Source organism: Humulus lupulus, chromosome 3 (genome assembly GCF_963169125.1).
Source record: "Humulus lupulus chromosome 3, drHumLupu1.1, whole genome shotgun sequence".
Classification (NCBI taxonomy): Eukaryota; Viridiplantae; Streptophyta; class Magnoliopsida; order Rosales; family Cannabaceae; genus Humulus; species Humulus lupulus.
Window position 1 is genome coordinate 117,003,049 of NC_084795.1, and position 20,602 is coordinate 117,023,650.

Below are 20,602 nucleotides of genomic sequence, written 5' to 3' on the forward strand. Positions count from 1 at the left end.
GACGCTCTAGCAAAATTAGCTAGTGCAAAAGATACTGAAACTTTAAATATAGTACCAGTGGAATACTTGGCAGAGCCGAGCATTAATGAACAAGAAGCCATGCCCGTCACAGTAGTTGACACTTGACACCCATCATTACTTACCTTGAGCAAGGAATCCTCCCAGATAATCGTAATGAAGCAAAGAAAGTTATGAGGCAAGCTGCTTGGTATATTATGATGGATGGGGTGTTGTATAGAAGAGGGTACTCTTTGCCTCTACTAAGGTGCATAGCACCCGACCAGTCAAAAAACTTATTGACTGAAGTGCACGAGGGATTCTGTGGAGATCATGCTGGGGGGCAGAGTCTACCTAAATAGATTTTGTGGCAAAGATTTTTCTGGCCTACAATGAATGAAGATTCCATGGAGTCTGTGAAGAAGTGTGATAAATGCCAGAGATTTTCTAAAGTACCCAGGGCGCCTTCGAATGTCTTGAAGCAAATGTAGAGCCCGTGGCCTTTTGCAGTATGGGGCATTGATCTGATCGGGAAACTACCCAAAGGGAAAGGAGGAGTACAGTTTGCAGTAGTTGCTGTGGATTATTTCACCAAGTGGACCGAAGTCGAACCACTGGCAACGATCACCTCGAAGAAAGTGTTAGATTTTGTGGTTAAGAATATATTATGTCGCTATGGTCTACCTAAGAAGATAGTCTCTGACAACGGCACGCAGTTCGATAGTGACTTATTTACCGATTTCTGCACCAGGCATGGCATTACAGAAAGCTTCTCCTCGGTAGCTCATCCGCAAGCCAATGGGAAAGTTGAAGCCGTAAATAAGACTTTGAAGGATACTAAAAAAAGCATCTATAGCGAGCTAAGGGTGCTTGGGCAGAAGAATTACCAGAAGTCCTTTGGTCATACAGGACTACTGCTCGGACAGCAACTGGTCATACCACTTTTTCCTTGGCATATGGGTATGAGGCCATGTTACCTGTCGAAGTAGACCCCCCATCTCATCGGAGAACCATGTATGACCAGGAGGAGAATCACCAGTTGCTAGCTGAATCTTTAGATTTTCTCGAGGAAAGACGAGAAAAAGAAAACTTGAGAGTTGCTGCCCATCAGCAAAAGGTGGCCCGCTATTTTAATTCCAAAGTCAGAGATCGAAAGTTCCAGGTCGAAGATTTGGTCCTCAGAAAGGTGTTCATCAGAGACCCGACGACTGGAGTGCTAGGACCAAACTGGGAGGGACCATATCAAATTGAGCAAGTCTTATTACCCGGCACTTACAAACTTGCTCGATTAAATGGAGAGCTGATCAGGAACTATTGGAATGGCAAGCACTTAAAGAAATATTATCAATAAATACTGCTTACAGAGTAGTAGCTTTGTCTCAAGTGTTTAACTTGTTATTTAAGTTATTTTGTGAACTGGCTATTAACCAGTCATGTTATTTTGAACAATTTTATTTTGTTTGAGACTCGTAATTAGACACGCTTTGTCCTTTTTTTTTACGAGTAATAAAAGAGATCACACACAGCACGGTCGAATCTTGCTACAAATTTGGCATATGTGTTGATTATTCTTACTTTGGCAGTGTTCAACTGTCATTACATCTTAAAACAAGAAAGGTTTTCTGGAGGAAAGAACGGGCAGTGTTCAGTTGGTCGGTATCCATCCGATGAATGACAAACGTTTAAATAGTTTCATGTGTTTTGCAGTGTTTAACTTCTGAAATATCCTCTTTATATTCAATGTGTTTCACGAGTAATAACTACTCGGAAAAATTTTGTCAAGTAGCAAATGATCAAGGATTTTTCAACCCTCAATCACTTGGGGGGCACATAGGATATACTGGTATACAATTCAACACAAGCAATAAGAACACGAGCAAAGATATTTGTTTTCAGGCTGACTTGTAAATCTTTGAAGTCAAAAAGGCCGTTAAGCTAACTTGTTTTACAAAGCTTAAGTAACTTGGAATTTTTTCAAAATTTTAAGTTAAGAACAACTATTCGTGTGTAAACAAAACCTATGCTCATAAAATGTTAGAGCAATAAGAATGTGAGAAAGCATGCTTAGTAGTAACTTATGAAATGTTTAGAATTTCTAAGTTAGAAAACTAAGTAATCATATGAAAATATAAGGTATCTATGTAATAAAACTTTTAAATGACTCAAGTCTAAAAAAGTGAAGTGTTCATGCCAATAGCTCAGCCATACGAGCAAAAGTATAGTAGCAAAATAGAAAATAAATGTCTACTAGTCTTGTAAGGAGTCAGCTGGTCGGCTATGAGGCTCCCTGGTCGGATGTCACTCAGGTTGATCAACACCTTCCTCAGCATTAGTGGCTTCTTTCGGTCGGAATGATAGTGTGGGAGAAAAAGGTGTGGTGCCAGCAGGATTAGCTGCCTCTTCAGCAGCCTTTGCTTCGCATTTGGCAAACTCTTCTGCCTTGGCCTCCTCTGTGAGAAAGTTGAGGTTGAGAGGTTTGTTCAACTTCCATACCTGGTAGAAGTAGTTGAAACAAATCTCCTCGTAGCGAGCAAGATCAGCTTCTTTCTCTCGCTTCAGCTCCTCGTTCTCATGAGTCAGTCTTTCTAGCTGATCAGTCAATGTCTTGTTGATTTGAGTTTGTTTTTGGTTTTCTTCGGCCAGCTCCCTAAGAGACCCATCCCGCTCAGCAACGGTCTTCTCTGCCAGCTGAACCTTGGATTTGAGATCCTTTTCCGAGGAGGTTAAATTCTCTACTTTGGTCTGGACTTCCACTAGCTGATCATTTAAGACCTTGATCAATTCCTTGTAGTCCACTGCTCGATGTTGAGCATGGCTAATAGTAATAAGCAACTGCATGGAAAACAGGAAGTTAATATAAGTAAAAATGATTAATAACAAACTGTCTTGTGATAAAATACTTACATTCATCAGTTGAGCGAGCCCTCTTTGCAAGACGACTTCAACACTAAGCCGAGGCAAGGATTCAAAGCTTTGAATCGTTGAAGCATCATGAAGGGTTTGGTCAAGCAGTTCCTTCCCAATGTTACCAACAGTGCGAAGGGGCTCACTTAAGCCAGTCAAGCGACTGGGGGTTAGGCTCGCATAGGGAGAAATCGATGAGGGGGTCAGCTGCAGGATTGTAATTGGCTGCTCGGATTGTCTCCCCTGGCTAGTCGGGGCTGTCCTTGGGACTTTGTTTGGAGGAGTTGAGACACTTCCCTCCCCAGATTTCCTCTTTTGAGCAAGGGTGGTGTTGAATTGCTTGAACATCTCTGAATCTGCAAAAGAGTAAACACAAGTTTTGTTAGTAAAACTTAGAGCAATATGTAGATGAATACTTTACTACTACCAGACAACTCTATAAATCCCGTATAACCAAGTTATTTAAAATCAAACATCATCCTATGACTACTAGACCTGAGTTTAGGATTTGATCAAGGAAGTCATCCTCTTCATCAGATGATGAGCTGAAGTCCCTATGAAGCTGAATGGTCTTTCCTTTCCCAGGTTATGTCGGAATGACACGTCTGTGTTGATCCTCTGGTAGGGGTTCCCTAATGATAAGGTCACCTGGTCTACTAGAGTAGGGAGACGGTCCGGGAGAGAACTGATCGGTCACTACCTCTGTGTCAGCGTTAGACTGGTCAGTTGCATTCGCTTCCTCAGTAGTACTTTCTACTAGGATGTTCTGGTTACTTGGTAACAGCCCCACCATCTGAAGATTATCCATGGTAACCAACTCTTTTACATTCTTCTCCTCGGTGCACATATTAGCCAATTCTTCTGCTCGGGAATACATTTCCTTGGTAGGCAAGGGCTGGTGAAATGGATCGGCATGTGTAAAGGCTAAGTTGTTGGCTTTGATATTTGAAGTAAGAAAATACTCTGTATATTATTTTCCAGGATTTGACTTATGAGCGATACCATGGAGGTATTTGACCCCTTTATGCCTGTGGAAGAGGTGGAAAAAACCTGTGTTCTTGTGGCTTGGGTTAGTCCTGAAGTCGAAGAGATAATGCACTTCATGAGGAGTGGGTGGATCCCAGCCTTGCAGGAAGTAAAGGATGTATAAAGAGGACAATGCCTGAATCCCATTCGGAGCAATCTGGAAAGGAGAGACGTTGAAGTAGTCCGCTACTGACCGAAAGAAAGGATGCAGTGGGATGGTAGCTCCTGCGAATACATGATACCTAGACCAGGTACAGAATGGTCCGCCAGGCTTGTTGGCTCTCTGATGAGGGCGTGGACATATCACGTTAACCCTTTTCAGGCCCAAGGCTTGAATGTGTTTGTCAAACATGCAGGGGTTAAGTTTGGAGGGTTTGGCTATAAACCAAGAGGGTATTTCTTCTCCTTCTTTTCTTGGTTTTTGAATGGCTAATCGCTGGATCTCAGTAGTGAATTTCTGAGTGATTTTTCTCCGAGGCTTGCTGGGTTTTTGTGTCTGGCGGGGCAGCCTTGAAGAAGCCGCAATTCGGACTTCACTACGTTCCACTACCTTCTGTGTGGCTCTGCGAGCCACCTGAGGGTCTTGGTCCTGAGGAAGTCTGTTGGATTTCTTCACCCTCATTTCTGAATGTTCAACCTATTGATTGAGAAACTGTTCTTCGTGGAGGAAATATAAGGCTGATCGAGGAAGGATCTTTTTAAGACGACCAAGGCGATCTTTGGGGGTGCGAATGCTAGGAGACTTCGATGAAGAGTCGCTGCTTTGAGAAGTATCGCTCGATTGCGGAATGGAAGTGTCAGAATTTGTATGGTTATCACCTCCCCTATAGTCTAAGCAATTCATCTACAAAAAATAAATACGGGGAGGGGAGTAACCATACAAGTATAAATCAATCAGTTCAACAGGAAAATATTTATTTTTCAACTCAGGAAAAATTCATTTGAGTGGTAAAAGTATAATGTGCATAAGGGAAAAAGAACTTTTGTGCTTAAGGTACCGATCGAATGGTGATGACCAATCGGGTGGCGTGTGGTGCTCGAGCGGGTGAATGGCGTCCGAGCTATGCATTCGAGTGGCAGAGTTGGCTTCTCGGCATGGTGTCCGCATGAAGTCCGAGTGGGCATGCGTAGGGGCCGATCGGATGGTGTGTGCGTGGGTTCGAGTAGAGGGTGTCGAAGTTATCGATGGCACGCGTCCGAGGAGATAGGCCCATTGGCCGAGCGAATGATGATGCACCTGAGGAGCCGCATCAACCAAGCATCCGAGGGGCTGCGCTGGGGTTCCAAGGGCTAGTCACGGGTTGGTCCAAGCGGAGGCAGGTGTGTCCGACCAGCCAGCGCGCATCTGAGGAGCAGACGTAGGCACCCGATCGGAAGAGGTGTTGGTTCGAGTGGCTCTTGCTTGGTGACCGATCGGTGGGCATAAAATTCAAAACAAATCCCTTTGTGTCTGAGCAGCCATAAGCATTTCTGAACATTCAAGCAAGAAAAAAAAGCCACGGCCGATCGGCCATGAAAACATTTTTCCCTAAACCCATTCCGAAAAAGCTTAAATCCTAAATAGCACAAATACTTTTCCTCACTCAAAATCCATAACAACAAGATCAAAATTGGGTATTTGAAAGGTTTCAAAAAGTTCTAGGGATCCTATCTATCATCAAATACCCATGGACCTAAATATGCAATTTGGGATAAAAAGTTCATTTTTCTTCAAATTTTCAAGAAATGGAAGACAAAATTGATCTACCCATAGCCTATATAACATCAAAACAGCCACAATACACATTATATACCAAAGATTCATGCACAAATTCAAGGGAGAATTTCTTATGGGAGTTTCGGCCTACACATTTTTTCTTAAGCTTTGAAAGAAAAAAAAACATAAGTGGAGATGAAGAAGGACTTACCCAAATATATCTTGAAGAGGTTTTGATTTCTTGAAGAACCCTTGGATTTGCTTGAAGAAATTTGTGCTTTTTCTTAAAATCCTTGAAGCTTTCGGCCAAGAGGAGAGCTTTTGGGGTACATGACCAAGAGAAAAAAAAAGATGAGGGAGATGGGCAACTTTTTGGTCTTCTTTTTGCTTATGAGATTATGAGCACTTATGGGTCTATTTAAAGGGAAAAAGTGGAAATTGTCACTTATTCTTAGACTCTTGGAATTCCCTTGGGTATATTTTCTCCACGATTGGAGTAGTTAATTACAGTGATCATGGTCTGTTGTGGCGTCGTGGTTTGTTGCATAAGCAGGAAAATGTACAGTTAGATTTTTTATTATTGTGCCGTCAGCAGTGGAGAAAAAAGTTTATTATGTGAGAATATCATATAATAAACTTGGGGGGCAAATGTTATCCCCAAAATTTGAAAATGATGACATGGCAATAGAAGTGACAAATGGCAAGGAATGGCTCGGTGATCTGGCTTAGGAGTGATCCGGTAGATTGGTGAAGATTTTTGACTGACCAGTCAAGTGTCATGACCGACCAGTCATGTGCTTGACCGACCAGTCATGTGATTGACCGACCAGTCAAGTGTCATGACCGACCAATCATGTCCATGACCGACCAGTCATGTGCTTGTCTGACTAGTCATATGCTTGTCCGGCCAGTCAGGTGCTTGTCCGACCAGTCAGGTGCTTGTTCGACCAGTCAAGTGTTTGGCCGACCAGTCACTTGTCTTGGCCGACCAGTGAAGTGTTTTGGCCCTTCAGTTTTCCTTCTGGGTGTGATGTGGACCGACTAAGCAGAACAGTGCTACGCAAAAGATCCCAGTAACGACTTCAGCAAGAATCGGTCATACCTGCACGGGAATCTATCATTTTATCCCAAAGAATCGCATATTGTTGTATTTTAGATATTATTATTAATTAAATATTGAAAGAATAACAAAAAGATCCCGATTATGAGGACTGCATTTGTATGATCCTGGGCTTATAAATACAAAGCTCATGGCATCATAAAGAGGATTGGGATTCTAATTTTCCAGAGAGAGTATTTGTATCTTGAGAGAAATATTGTATTCTTTTGATCTGCACTAAAGAAACTCAGTTGACTCAGGTTCATCTGATCTTGAGTGTAGATTCATAATCATAATTCTATGTGGACTATGCTATTACCAACACATTGGGGCTGAACCATTATAAAAATTATCTATGTCGTATTTTTCTCTTGAAGGTTTTTTGTCGTTTTGACGTCTACACGTCGTTGGCCAAAAACGCGGTCAACAGGCATCAATAAAACCACAAAGCAAAAGGAAGTCATGAAGATGATTTCTTATCAGAGGATTGGGTTTGTTGGGCTCCTAGAAACAAAGGTTAAGGCTGCCAAAATGGGAGCCTTATACCTAAATATGTTTCAAGGTTGGTGCTTCACTTTTAATCTTGCGCATCATCCTAATGGGCGGATTATTATAGCTTGGAATCCGAATAGCTATGAGGTAGATATCAAATGAGGTACTAGTCAATTTTTGCACCGTTGGATTAGGCCTAAAAGAGGGATACAATTTTCTGTTACTGTAGTCTATGTTCTGAATGAAAGTAATGATCGAAAACATCTTTGGAAGGATATTGGTCTTATTTCCCAAGGCACCAAGATTCTGTGGATTGTTGGTGGAGATTTTAACTTTATTTTGTCTACTGAAGAGAGGCTGGATTATCGTGGCAATGGCACAGAAATGGTACCATTTCAAACTTGTGTTTGTGAATGTGGGCTGGAAGATGTTAAGTACAATGGGTCATATTTTACTTGGAATAATAAACAAGAGGGGAAAGCTCGGGTTTGTGCAAAGCTGGATCGGGTCTTGGCAAATAATGCTTGGTTGGATACCTTTCCCACGGCTGAAGTCAGTTTCCTTGCAGAGGGTATGTTTGATCATTCACCAGGTCTTCTCTCCATTTATCCGAATATGCATGATAACCAGAAACCTTTTAGGTACTTCAATTATTGGAGCTCTTTGAAAGATTTTACTGGTATTGTTCAAAATGGGTGGAGTGAGAATGTTGAAGGTTATCCAATGTACTTATTTGTCAAAAAACTTAGGCTTCTGAAACAAGGGCTCAGGAGGTTACATGAACAAGAGAAAGGTGATCTTGGTATTCAAGATTCGGAAGCTTATAAAGCTTTACTTGATATTCATGTCGCTTTAAGGGAGAAACCTGGTAATGGAGAGCTTATTACTCAGGAAACTCAAGCTAGGAATAAATTTGCTGAGATCCACATGAAATACCCAATTTTTTTAAGACAAAAAGCCAAGGTAAAATGGCTTGCTTTTGGTGATGACAATTCCAAAAAATTTCATGCTAGTATGAAGCAGAGGAGAATGCAAAACACCATTTATTCGGTCAGAAACAGTAATGGAGATTGGGTTACTGAGCAGAGTGAGGTCATTCGAGCTTTCTTGGATTTCTATGATAATTTACTAGGATCCAAAATGAGTTCAAGAACCCGGGGACAGTATAGTTCAAGAGGGTTCGCTGGTTAGTACTAATCAAGCTGCTGCAATATTGCTGGATTTTTCTCCTAATGAAGTAAAAGAGCTCTTTTTTCTATTCCAAGTGACAAGGCTCCTGGACCTGATGGATTTAGCAGTGGCTTCTTCAAAGACACTTGGGATATCACTGGGAAAGATTTCACTACTGCTATACTTTCATTTCTTCACTCAGGGAAAATTCTTAAGGAAATAAATGCCATATCCATTACTTTAACCCCCAAAATGGTTTGTCTTGTCTCAGTGAGTGATTATAGTCCTATTGCTTGCTGCAATGTGGTCTATAAAGTGGCCACCAAATTATTTGTTCTCGCCTTCGAAGTATTCTTCCTTGCATTATATCCGCCAATCAGAGTGGATTTGTTCAAGGAAGGAAAATAGTTCATAATATTATGGTGTGTCAAGATTTGGTTCGGGGTTATGATAGGCGAAGGGCAAAATCAACTTGTATGTTCAAAATAGATTTACAGAAAGCTTATGATACTTTAGATTGGGAATTCCTTCAAGAGATGATGCTAGCTTTAGATTTCCCCATGAAGTTTGTGTCTTTAATCATGGATTGTGTTTGCACCCCTTGTTTCTCCTTTATGATTAATGGTTCTCTCCATGGTTTCCTTCAACCTAAAAGGGGTCTCCGTCAAGGTGATCCTTTGTCTCCGCTGTTATTTGTCATTGGAATGGAGTATCTTTCGCGCATTTTGAAGAAAGTTGCTAAGGTTCCTGCTTTCCAATTCCATCCGAGATGTAAAAGTATGCGGCTTACTCATTTATGTTTTGCGGATGATCTGCTCCTTTTTTGCAAAGGTGATTACAATTATGCAATCTTGTTATTACAAAGATTCAAATTATTCTCCAACACTTCAGGGCTTCAACCTAATATGGGGAAATCGGCAGTCTATGGGGCAGGTTTGGACACTTTCACACTAAATCGTATTGAACTAACTTCTGGTTTTCAGAGGAGTTGTCTGCCTTTTAAATACCTTGGATTGAAAATTTGCTCCAAAAGATTATCTCCAGCTGATTGTGATTGTTTAGTGGACCGAATGACTAGCATGATTAGAACTTGGAGTAGTAGAAATCTGTCTTATGCTGGGCGTATGGTACTCATAAACTCAGTTCTTCTTTCCATAAACTCCTTTTGGTCACAGATTGTTATCCTACCTAAAAGTGTTGTTCAGAAAAATTAATCCGATATGTTGTGCTTACCTTTGGAAAGGTAATGACAAGTTTAATGGCTCCGGGAATGTCTCTTGGACTGAGATTTGTCATCCGAAAAGAGATGGTGGCTTGGGATTCAAAGACAATGCTTTATGGAATCTTTGTGCTATGGGAAAACATGTTTGAGCTATCTCTAATAAGAAGGACAATCTGTGGGTGAAATAGGTTAATTCAGTCTATATTAAACAGTGTAGTTGGTGGAATTATGAAGCCCCTGCTGATGCTAGCTGATATTGGAAAAGAATAGTGCAGACTAAAAACAAACTAAAGCAAGCTTTTACTGAATTGGAGTTCCAGACCTTTCACTACAATGTTGCTGAGATTTATTCAAAATTAAGGTCGAAATCAGGTGGGCTGTGGCCCTATGCTTTGATTTGGGATTCTTTTTGTACCCCAAATCATAGAGTCATATCTTGGTTAGCTGTGAGACTCTAGCTTCCAACTAAAGAAAGACTTATTCGGTTTGCAGTGGTGAGCTCTTGTGTTTGCATGATTTGTGAAGATTATGATGAAATACACTCTCACCTTTTCTTTTCCTGCTGTTATAGTAGGAAAGTTAAGGATGAAATAAGCAAATGGCTTGGCTGGAATATGAGGAGTCAGGATTTGTTTTGTTTAGTTAAACGGCTAAAGAAGAGGAGAGTGACTCAAGGAAGAAAGAAAGTTTACATGAGTACTATTGCTTCTTTCGTCTACTTCATCTGGCAAAGTAGGAATAGTATTTTATGGGAGCATAAACTCCCTACAATCCAAGTTACTGTTCATAATACAAAATTTGCTGTGTGTAATAGAATTCAATTCATGAACACAAAAAAATTCAATAGAATAGATAAAGAGTGGGTGGAGTCATTATGCAAAAATTGTAATTAGTTGGTTGTTCTTGTTTTAAGTTGTAACATTGTTTTGTGTTCAATACAATTTCATCTGACTTTCCAAAGAAAAAATAAATAAATAAAACAGAATGTACTAAAACTTATTTACGCGGGTTCTCTTGTACATATTTAGTACCACATGAAATGATTAATTAGACGTTATTTTTAAGTAAAAAAGAAATGTTAAGAGAACACATTTATATGGTGGCATCACATAGAAATTCACCTGAATTAGTGTGTTACACATTAACACTACATATATCTCATAAGTCATAATAAAACTTTTATAAAGTCTGATGACATGTATGACAATACCCACTTAAAAAAAAATCTCTAATTAATTAATCAAGTATATTTATATATTGACCAAATATAACATTAGCCCCTATATGTATCTTTATTTATTAAAAATATATAGCTGGTTATTGGTTTAACATAATGTAACTTTAAAAACTAATTAAAAATTACAGTAACCAAATATTCAATAATTATATTAACATGAATTAAGTATGCTTATATCATATATTATATTAAACATTTTCTTTTATAATATATATACATCGTTTATTTATTTAAAATTATTATGATAAATAAAAAAAATAATAAAAATAAATTAATATTTTAAATAAAATCAATAAGTGATTATATATATAATATTGTTACACTACTACTTAACTACACTGATTAATTTGCATCTTGTTAATAAATTTTACAATAACTTTTTCATTTTGTGAATTGACTCGTTACGAAAATGATCAAGATTATGTTTAGATACCTGCTCAATAAAATATATATTAGACAATGATATTATTTAGAGCAAAAAATGGTTTCTAGGATATTAAATGCATAGAAAGGAAGGTAATCATTAGAGATCATCATAAGGTATACGAGCTTCCAACAATTTTAGGAAATATTAATGAGACAACATGATGAGATGAATCAATAACCCGCTTCAGTTTACTATAGTGCTAACCCTAAATAAATTAAGAAAAACAAAATAATATTATAAATATACATTCATACTTTATATATATGTATATATATATATATAGAATCTAATTAAAACGTATTGAAGATTGCACCAAAAAAAAAACTTAATATAGATCGACCCACGTACCATTCATGAGTTTATTTCGAAAGTTTTGCTGTTCTCAATGAAGAATATTTAGTGTATATAAAGGAAATTCACATAATATTATATTCAATTAATACTCTCTTAATTTGTATTCTTTTTCTAACTTCTCTTAAATTAATATTTAAGAAAATAACAAACAGAAAAACCTTGTATTATAGAGAGGAAACTTGAATATATATATATACATATTGATATTGTGTTTGATTTAACTCAACCCATTGTTGTTGAGGAATATTTGATGGTAAGCGGCAGCCATGGAAAGAGAAGAGGGAAGAATTGAAATGTACAGAATAGTAGAGCAAATAGCAATGATTGCGCGAAGAAGATGAAGATGATGATGATGGGAGCCACATTTATCATCTTTCCTTCACCAATCAGTCTCTCTCTCTTTTTCTTTTCTTTTTTTCTTATTTATTTAATTTTATTTTTGACTTGTGAGATTGGGTCCCACACAGCCTTGCCCCGGCTACCACCACTGTCTTTATGGATTGAATGATAAAGAGCACCGCACGTGGAGTCTGAATCAAGGGACTGTCCAACCACAATAAAAGGACACACCCCTTTATTTTCTTTTTTCTTAAATTTAATTATTAAATAACATAGAAAATAATAATTCATTTTATTTTATTTCTTGGAAAAAAAATCATTCACTTGAAAAATTAAAAAATAAATTGATGTATAATTTTTTCATAGCCCACACATATGATTCACACTCATTATTTTTGTTGCTTAAAGCTTGCCTTCCTCTTCTTCTTATCCTCTCTTTCTCTCTCTCAGAAAACAACTTCACTTGGGCAAACTCCCATATGAAAGGAATTCTAAAGAGTCCCACTTGGCCACCACTAAGTGATAGAGTTAAGGGTCATCTACAGGTATACTAGCACCCAACCAAGTAAAAAAAAAATCAAAAAAGAAAAATATATCGAAAAAAAGAAAAACATAAAAAAGTACCCATATGATCATGGAAGCTGAAAATGGGATCCGCAGGCCTAATTTCCCACTCCAGTTACTAGAGAAAAAGGAAGAAGAAAAGGCATGCTCCAACTCCGGCTACACCCCCTTAGCCATAACATCCGTATCCTCCGACTCGAACCGGCCTGGTTCTTCTGGTGCTCTCCAAGCAACCGAGGCATCAAAGAAGGCTCCTCCGAAGCGAACCTCGACCAAGGATAGGCACACTAAGGTTGATGGCCGTGGCCGTCGAATCCGAATGCCTGCTACATGCGCTGCTAGGGTTTTTCAGTTGACCAGAGAGCTCGGTCACAAGTCTGACGGAGAAACCATCGAGTGGCTACTTCAGCAGGCGGAACCCTCTGTGATCGCTGCCACTGGGACCGGTACTATTCCTGCAAATTTTACTTCGCTAAACATATCCCTTCGGAGCTCCGGGTCGAGTATGTCGGCGCCTTCGCACTTCCGTAGCTCTTATTTTAACCCTAATTATAACTACGGTGCTGCCGCAGCGGCATCACAGTTTATTAGGACGACGTCTTCAGGAGCCGAGTGGGAGAGGAGTGCTAGTACTGTAATAATGGACGAATCTCAGCAACGCAGAGCTTTGTTCTCAGGAGGGATAGGGTTATTGACCTCGTCACAGGTCAATTCATCAACATCCTCGTCACCAATGATGTTGAATTTTGCTTCTGGGAATGTGAGCGCCATGATGCAAACCAAGCAAGAACTACATCATGAGGCTGCAAGCAACCTCGAGCAGGGTGAAGGCACCGGACAAAGAAAGCGAAGGGCGGGGCCAGAGGAGGACTTGTCTTCGCCGCAGAGTAGTACTCAGAATTTGGTCAATAATAATAGTAACAATAACAACGGTTACTTGTTGCAATCAAGTTCGGGTTCAGTTCAGGCGAGTCATAATAACCCCATGCCGGCGGCGTTTTGGATGTTGCCGAATAATTCCGCTAGTAATAGTAACCACATAGCTGCTGCCGCCGGGGGCGGTTCGCAAAATCATCACGATCCCATGTGGACATTCCCTAATGCGAGTAGCACTACTACTTCAAATATGTATAGAGGAGCGCCTATTACTAGCGGTTTGCATTTCATGAATTTTCCTCCGGTGGCCTTATTGCCTGGCCAGCAAATTGGTTCGGGAACTGGCGGCGGCGACAGCCATAGCCACTTGGGCATGCTAGCGGCGCTCAACGCATATAGGCCGATTCTTAATGGAGGCGCAACTGAGTCTCCCGTGACGGGATCCCACCAACATCACGGTGGAGATGATGGGCATGATAATACTTGTAGTACTACTAGTCATCGGTGACGGCGGCTAGATCCAATATCAATTACAGATTATGCGTACGATTTGATTTTTTTTTTTTTTTCCTTATATATGTTTTAATTTCTCTCTACCCTAATTTTACAATATATACTTTTGTGTGCAACAAAAACACAAGTTTGGTTGCTCTGAATTTGGGTTTAGTGTTTGAGTTTAGAGTGAGTAAGTAGCTAGGGTTTGATCCCGAGAGATGAGAAGTTAATAATATTAAGATGGTTTTGGTGTTGGCTGGTTTTCCACTAAGGTTCTTTTGGGTGTGAGTATCTGAACAATAGTTACACTATTACATATTGACTGTTTTTGTGTTTGTTTATATCATTGAATATTATACAGACATGTCATGTTTTATTATTTGGCCTCAATAAAGATACCTCCATGCATGCAATTTATTTTATTATCAGTACTATATCTCATTCTTAAGAGTTAAGGCTCAAATATATATACAATATATCACTTTTTGACTAATAATTGTTAAAAAATTTATTAAATATTTCACTCCATTAATAATTTTAAACAGCGAAAGTGAGAATGAACTTAACATGATTCTCATTACAATATGAAGAAAGAAAGAAAGATTTTTTTTTTCAAACAGGTAAGTTCTCCTAGCTACTCCAACATATTACCTATATTAGCATTAATATCTCATGTATACTACTAGTTTTGCTACTGCAAGTAATTTGTGATTTAGGTACTGCGGTACTACCATTTACTATGATGAAGGAGCCCACACACGATCATTTCCAAGCGCTTCAGGGGGCTCTGACCACGATTCAGGTGGTGAGCCCCAGTTCTGGCCATTGCCAAAACCAGTGCGTACACTTGCTGACTACATTCTTCCCATATACTTAATTTTGACTCGTTGATTCACTATTTTGATAAAAGGGCTATACTCCTGCTTTGTATTATATTTATACTATATTTATATAGGTCTTGATAATTTACTATCCTTAAATATAATGTACATATAAATTAATAATTATAGATAGTGGTGATGCTAGCTTAATTTGCAATTCATGATCTGTACTACTGCTATTTGATTAGTTAGTAATATAGGTTATTTAAATACTTGCAACAAAAAAAAGCTTATTAATTAATAACTGAATATCTTTTGATGTGTCGTCATTTTTAAATTTATTGTCCATTAAATTAAACTGTGTACACGTTTCACTTTACAGGCAACGCAAGAGGTGTACATGATATAGATCATCATTCTGGTCCCATCAAGGTCATGCCATTATTATAGTTTATAACTTATTGAATGTGATCATGGCTTTATACAATTCTATTGTTATATATATAGTCCACTACTATATTGAGTATGATTGCTTTTATTCTTTGATAATATTAAAGTCAAATATTTTTCAAGGCTTCATCAACTAATTCTTGTAATTAGTTTACCTTATTAACTATATTAACAAACTAACAGATGGAATTGTTTATACATATAGACGCAAAAGTATATAGTGATAAAAAACTCACACATATATATATATATATATATATATAAATGTGCACGTTTGATGAGTATTATTTATAGAATTTATTAATTATTTTTATTAAATTTATATTAATTTCATATAAATTTCAAATAAATATTCTATTTTAATTAAATAATTTATTTATTTTTGTTTAAATTTATATTTGTTCTATTTTTTTAATTTGTGAGTGACAACAAAAAATTATATATTATATGTTTAATATAATATTAAATATTATACGTATATTTTAAATTTAAGTTTTTTGCTAGTTTTTTTTTAAAATCAATTTGTTGCTAATTCATAATAGATTATATTATATGTTTAATATTATATTATTCTAATAAATAAGTTTAAGTTTAATTAAATTTTATTTAAGTTATAAAACGTATGATTTTATTATTTTTAAATAATTATCATTGTAAAATATCTAAAAAACATCATATTTTAATTTGTTTAATTATTTATTATTTTTAAATAATTATTATTGTAAAATATCTCAAAAATATCATTTTTTAAATTATTTATTTTATTTTATTTAAGTTTAAATGTTTACAAACTACGGTTAAATATAAAAAATATTATGTTAAATATAAGAATATTACATTAAAGTTAACATTAAACAAAATAAAAAAACCGTTAAAACTAAAAATTTCCTTTATCTACACACTTATTATATATATATATATAAATTTTGTGTGTGACTAAAATAAATCCCAAAATGTGTATTTTGACCTTATATTTTGAGAGTTTTTAATACTCTTTTAGGACTCGCAAAGCTAGTCTTAAAAAGTCACAATTACTAATTTTTTAGCCAAGGTGTTTTTAGGACTTGCAAAGTGAGTCCTTAAAGAGTGCCAAGGTGTTTTTAGGACTCGCAAAGTGAGTCCTTAAAGAGTATTAAGGACTCCCAAAGCAAGTCCTTAAAATTGTTAAGTAAAACACTCATTTTTTAGCCCAGATTTTTTTAGGACTCGCATATTTTTTTAGGACACTCATTGCGAGTCCTATATTATGTTTTTTCAGGACTCTCAATGAGTGTCCTAAAAACTCCATAAATATTTTTAAGGACTTGCATTTATATGCATGTCCTAAAAAAGTGTCCCATAAATGGTATTTTGTAGTAGTGATAGAAGAGATATAAAAAAAAATCACATGATAAGTTACAATTTTTTTAAATTTCATATAGGGAATTTGCCTCCCTGAACAATACAAAAAAATGGTAATATATATGTTTCCTCTTAAGTTTACGATAAAAATAAAAGATTTATCCAAAATTATTTAAGATAATAGTTAGTATTTAGAGTTGTTATTAAATCTTTGAATTTATAATATAATAATAACATGCCAATATATATAATCACTTTCTTATTGAAGTCAAAATATATTTTTAATTACAGTTATAATTTTTTTATAAAAGAGCATCTCTAATGGATGCCAAATTAGTGATGCAATACTAAAATATAGTCCAATCAATTAAAACGTTAATCCAATGTGTCTCAAAAGTTGTGCTAAATTTGACACATACTAAAACTTGTACTAAATTTGACATAGAATATAAACATGAGGAATATTTTGCATCATCATAAATACTACATTTTTTTATTTACCTTTTTGTCATTTTTATTATTTTAGTATTATCTTTATCGACCAGCATTAAATGTTAGATTTTTTACCATATTTTTTTGTTATTATATATAACTTTAGCAATAAAATACAAATAAAAATTATTACGTTTTGTATATTTTCAATTAATTATCAAATGATCATTAATGAAATATGGATTTTTGTATCAGATTTTACCATTGTTTATTGGAGGATAGTGCTAAAATTTTGTGTCAAATGTACACATGTTGTGCTAAACATAACACAATATTTACATCTCCCAGAGGTCTAATTATATAATAAAATTACTGCATCTTAAATAATTATTTCACATCTATACATAATTCATGCATGCATATACGATTGTACAAATACTACTAATTATATGAAGTTGAGCACTGCACTTAATTTGGAATGTATATTTTAATTTATTAGCACTTAGAATGCTCACACAGAATTTGTGCGTATTTTTGTCCCTACAAATTGTTCTTGGATTTCTGAGATGTATATGCATGTATCTATAGAGATTGTACATTCACGTGTGCATGCAGCTATATATTTATTTATATATATATAAAGCTAATTATTAGAGGTCATAAACATATATACATATACATGTCTGTTTGTATACATAAATATATTCATCCTATACAATTGATAGAAATTAATACATAATAAAGTACAAACTCAATCTCTATATAATTTAGATTGTATATATAACATGTATAAATAATACAATATATTTCGATATCCACCATTTAATGTGTGTTTTGGAGCCAAACGATATCTGCAAATATTGATCGAACCTAACAATATACTTTTGTTTGATGATCACATGCCATGATTAATTTATTGTAGAGTCATGATTAATGGTATATTATGGCACTGACAAATGGAGTTGTATTCTGTTATTTGTGCTGTACTACTTTCATTAAAAAATAAATTAAAATCATTGATCTTGAAATTAATGCGGACCTGATCACACATTTATAAAATCTGTCTCTTTCTAACTCACTACAATATCAACATAGGCACATTTTAATTGTATTAAGTGGTTTATACACACATTAGTTGAAGCTGCTGCGATGGTTTAATTACTCATTGGACTTTTTCCAGTTATTGAGATAGAATCATAAGTATATATACGCACATGTAACGTACGATAGACACCATGATTAAATTTTGATCATATATAGATATAAGACAAAAGAATGGTATATACTAATAAGAGAAATTATTGGCGGCATAATTCCCTTATTTTTACATTTTGTTGCACTTAACCCTTCAATTATTAATAGTTACACTCTGTTACCTCCCACAATCGCATGTGGCCAACCGAAACCTAGTCTGGGTCACTTTTCATTACCACGTCATAGGTAAAATAGGTCCACGTATTCTGTAAATAAAATAAAAACAATAAAATAACTAAATGAACAAGTTAATAGATAAATCCCTAATTATTTTTATAGAACACTGTTACACCCAATTTTCGAGATTAACTAGACAAACACGAAACGTAGGCTCGAAAAGGTTAAGCTCGGGAACTACAAGTGTTAGCAGTACACTTATACGAATTGTCAAATGGTTCTAGATCTGTTATTAGCACTCGAGCATGAGTCGCATTGTTCGAGCATGAGTTGCAGGCTCGAAGACACCAACTTTCTCCGACAAACGTATTCGACCAATTTAGTGGATGAGGAGGAGGTTACATTTGGTACCATGATCTGGAAGCTTGGACGGTCTCGAAAGCGCGTCAGTACAACGATCGAGCTCAATTACGCATTTGACACGCAGAAAGGCTGTTAGGAAATCCCTATTTCGTAAGGATTCATTATTATCATATATTAAGTCCCTATTGTCATGTGATATTATGTAATTAACACATTTATTGTATTTATTTCAAATTTGAATGCTTGATTGTAACTTTCTTGAATTGGGGGAAGATATTCCTGCAACCAGGTATGATTCATATGTATTCACACACAAATTGTACTGGAGAATATTCTGCCCAAATTGCTTTCATTCAAAGCTTTGAGAGATTAGTGATAATAACACTGACTCGTGGACTAGGCAGATTTTAACTGCTGAACCACGTAAAAAAACCTTCAAATTCTTCTATTTTTTCTACATTATTGTTTAGTGCTCTTCATAATTAAGTTGATGAAAAACGACATCAACAGTTTGGTACTTTCGTTGAGAGCATTAAGAAAATTGTTGTATTGTTTAATCAAAACCTCATGCACATCATCGATGGCCACCGAGAATATCCCCAGAATTGGAGGGAGACCATTACCCCAAATCCCCAATGAGCATACTCCTTAGACTGAGAACTATCCACGAAGGTTTGGGAAACAACCCATGGTAGATTAGAGCCCCAATGAGGGGAGTGCATCATCGGCCTCCAGGGGGAAACCTACTCAAACCCCCAAACTTGACAAGGATTTATATTATAATCCTGAAAGGCACATACCAATCATGGAATTGGAGAATCACAGATTGTGTGAACAGTTAGCCGAGGTTACATGGAAAAACGAGGAATTGGCTAAGGCAAGCCACTTAGGTACAAGCACTGCCCCGAAGGACCAGAGGATGACCTCGAGGGAGTACGACATCCAGAATGGCTTAGCAAGAGGCCCAGCAGGCTCAGCCGAGGCCCAGGATAAATACCGGCAACGGTCGTCCTTGGGGATACACTCAAAACACTGCTAGGAACAACCGTATAGGAAATGCACCTGGTAGAATTGGGAATAGCCGAGCTCTTTCTGTAGCTTGGAATGATAACCCCGAACCTGTCAGGAACAACTCGGAGTTTGTCCGAGCAAATTCTGGACCTTCCAGACCCAATAACAGAAGGCCACCGCCTTCACCAATAATGCATGAACCCTCTCCGATAAGGCATCCCTCTCCAGCTTGAGAGGCACCCTAGCCAACTGCCAATGGGAATCGGGCATGGCACCAGGCACCCCATAGACCTTTTCGGAGTGATCGAAGCGGGAGCCAAGACAAAAATCATAGAGCTAGACCTGAGCAAGGGGGTGAGCATGAGGCCCCGTGAGAGGCTTACCGAGGACACATGGCACCTCAGCCAACGGAAAGTCATATGTCGAGGTCACAAACAACTCGTGCGGGGGGGGGGGGGGGGGGGTTTGGCAGGCAAGCAGAAAACCCACCTCGTAACAATCAAGCCACGCAACAACAACAACCATAAAGAAGTGTTAGATTCCATAGTTGAAGTCTAGACCTTAGCTGGTCGGTGAGTGTATACAACACCGAGCCCAGAAACAATGGGATTTATGAGAATGAATATCCTGATCTTCGAGAACATCTGAATCAGAACCGGAGGCAGACTAACCCATCACACCCAGATTTACGAACACAGTTAAATAACTGAAAAGAGCCTTCACAGCAAGTACACAGGAATCAGTATAACCCTGTACTTGGACAAGGAGCTTGAGCTTTTGCAAACAATAACCAACTACCACAAATGCAAGCTCAATCTCCAATGGATTTGGTCCAAGAAAGGTTCAACCAGCTTGAAAGAGCATTCGGTCTCTTTCAAGAAGAAAGAAATTAGGACAAGGCTGGCGACTCTAACG

At 37.1% G+C, this 20,602-nt stretch overlaps 2 protein-coding genes across 2 annotated transcripts; both read left to right on the forward strand.

The window, feature by feature from the left end:
* Positions 1–7,356: 7,356 nt before the first annotated feature.
* Positions 7,357–8,792, forward strand: LOC133824962 (uncharacterized). The gene is made up of 3 exons (XM_062257973.1): positions 7,357–7,361; positions 7,463–8,400; positions 8,587–8,792. Exons 1-3 carry the CDS (start codon positions 7,357–7,359, stop codon positions 8,790–8,792), a joined length of 1,149 nt encoding a protein of 382 aa, XP_062113957.1.
* A 3,546-nt stretch (positions 8,793–12,338) lies between these two features.
* Positions 12,339–14,277, forward strand: LOC133823080 (transcription factor TCP14-like). Its single transcript, XM_062255669.1, has one exon. The coding sequence runs from the start codon at positions 12,592–12,594 to the stop codon at positions 13,909–13,911; it is 1,320 nt and encodes a 439-aa protein (XP_062111653.1). The 5' UTR covers positions 12,339–12,591; the 3' UTR covers positions 13,912–14,277.
* The last annotated feature ends 6,325 nt before the right edge of the window (positions 14,278–20,602 follow it).